General features: G+C 36.7%; 1 protein-coding gene across 1 annotated transcript in view; it reads left to right on the top strand.

Moving 5' to 3' along the window:
* Positions 1-1,551, top strand: part of heatr5b (HEAT repeat containing 5B) — a 19,314-nt gene extending 17,763 nt beyond the window's left edge. The window contains 3 exon segments of the mRNA XM_008322352.3: positions 1-69; positions 175-388; positions 681-1,551. The exon segment at positions 1-69 is cut by the window's left edge and continues 39 nt beyond it. Coding sequence (XP_008320574.2) covers positions 1-69; positions 175-388; positions 681-988 — 591 coding nt within the window. The 3' untranslated portion in view covers positions 989-1,551.
* The last annotated feature ends 885 nt before the right edge of the window (positions 1,552-2,436 follow it).

Genomic DNA, 2,436 nt, shown 5'->3' with positions numbered 1-2,436 from the left:
GGTGTGACAGTCCTGCAGAAGGGTTGCATGGACCTCTTCCAGAATGGTCTTAACTCCAGCGATTCATCGGTGAGCATTTGTATAAAAAAGGAATTTGCAGTTTCATTACACAAGTGCACAGTCCATTTGCAACTGTGAGCAACATTAGTGATTGATTTCATTGCTCTGCCTCAGGTCCAGGCCCGCTGTTACCAGCTGCTGTTGTCAGTGTTTCAACACTTTAACCGTGCATTGTCTACACCATATATCCACACTCTGGCTCCACTCATCGTGGAGAAGCTGAAGGCAGTTGAGCACAATCGGCCGAGGACTGCTGCCGAGCTGCAGGCAGTGCAGGAAGGAATCAGGGTCCTGGAGAATTTGGTGGGAATGGGTGAAGAACAGTGCCGTAAGTATGCCTTTGTCTGAGGGATCAATAATGCACAATAAATGTTCCATTAAATTGTCCATCCCCTAATGTACATTATTCCTCATATGTTGAAGCTTAGTGCATTTAAATGTGTACTTTCAACTAGGCAACTACATTAAATGTTAATTTTAGAGCATCTGTTCAACCTAACTGTCAAAACGACTCTACCAAATACTACATCCTTCAGCCATCACTCCTCTATATTTACAAATAAAAGTATTTATTTAATTTTATTTTGTTGTTCTCAACATCCTACTGTTCCTGTGTTCAGGTGTTCCGCTGCTGGCTTTACTTGTACCAACTCTCATCTCTTACCTATTGGATGAAAACGCCATCTCTTCTGCGCCCCAAGTCTCCAAAGGCCTGCATGATTTTGCCCTGCAAAACTTAATGCGGATCGGGCCCCTCTACCCAGCCGCCTTCAAGGTCGTCATTGGAGCAGCACCTGAGCTCAAAACCCGCCTGGAATCTGCCATACGCGCCAACCAGGCCAGCAGCAAAGCCAAAGCTGCAGCCAGACAAACTCAGCCAGCTGCACAAACGGCACCGACTATCAAACTCAAGACCAACTTCTTCTGAACACTCCTCAAATGCACTGTACACCCTCAAAGCCTCATTTAATTCAATAGTTCTTTGGAGTTTATTGTTGTGTTTATTGTCATTGAATTCTAACACATCTTATTAGTTGCTTATACAATTGATAAATATATTTATTTTACATGATAGGGACATTTCTTAAACTCTAGAAGGCATGAATGTAGTTATAATTACATTTTTGAATGTTCAGCATTTAAAATTGAATCTCAATATTGGGAAATTATCATTTGAATGTATCACTGTGATGCCCATTCCTGAAAGGACATTTTATTTTTTTAACCATCCACTTTTTATTTGTTTCTGTTTTGATGCCTTCAGTATGATCACCAACCTTCACTTGACAAATGCTGATGTCTACTGTTTTATTTTTGTCACCATAAGCATGGCTGTATTTTTATTGCAATCACAAGCCTTTCTTTGGTCAGCTAATACCGATAGAAATGTTCTCCTATTTTACCTGTTTAAAATGTTTCTGTTAACATTCCTACCACATTCCTAAATTAGATTTTATTTGTGAAATATTAAAATTTTCATGTTTCAAGTTATTAAAGTGATATATGGATTTTTTTCACATAAATATTTTTATTAGAAGTACTGAATATATCTGATTATTGTTTGTTTATGATATAAAATGCCTGGTTCATAATATAACATTTACAAATGTCATTGACATTGATGACATTGTTGTCAATGCTACAAATAGTCTTCCTTAAAACAACACATTTGCAATTTTACATTTTTAAATTAATTTTTAAATTAAAGCAATTGCATTCTACATCACTTTAGACGTAAACTCGAATGTAAGTAAGCAAATATCAGCTATTATTGTGGAAATGCAAATCATGACTTCCTCAACCACCAGGGTGCAGAATGTCATCTGTCCATAAACAGAACTGAGAGGTTACTCCAAACATGGGTCAAAAGTTCAGTTTTTAGGACAAAATGAAAAATTCCAATATCAGTGAAATAGGTGATAAGGGAATGTATTTGTCAATAAGTCTTTAAAACGTTGTAGACAGGTGCCAGTTTTTTAGGTTTTGTTTCTCAACAGCCATTAAACAGTTACACTAAAAAAAAGAATAGGAACAAAATATGAATAAGAAAACTTTGATCTGGCCAGCAACAAGGAAATGTGCAAATATACTAAAAGAAGAATCTCAGTTTTTACCTAACTGTTTGTATTATTCGTATTATATTAAAAAATATTAATTTATGAGGGAAGAGTTGCAAGTTTGACTCAGGAAGTTGTTGTTATTGGCGATGTTTAAATAAATAAATAAATAAATGATAATGAATTTTGTTAATGAATTCTAAATTAGACTGCTTATCCATATAGTTAAATAAATGAGAAATGGGTTCACCGGACCGTCTCGGTAACTAAATCGAGCGCCCCCAGGAAACGTAGGTGGGCGGGGCTGTGGTCATTGACG

This window comes from Cynoglossus semilaevis, chromosome 12, assembly GCF_000523025.1.
Source record: "Cynoglossus semilaevis isolate Cse_v1.0 chromosome 12, Cse_v1.0, whole genome shotgun sequence".
Classification (NCBI taxonomy): domain Eukaryota; kingdom Metazoa; phylum Chordata; class Actinopteri; order Pleuronectiformes; family Cynoglossidae; genus Cynoglossus; species Cynoglossus semilaevis.
Note: the sequence above shows the minus strand (reverse complement) of the source record. Positions and strands in the feature narration are given on the sequence as shown.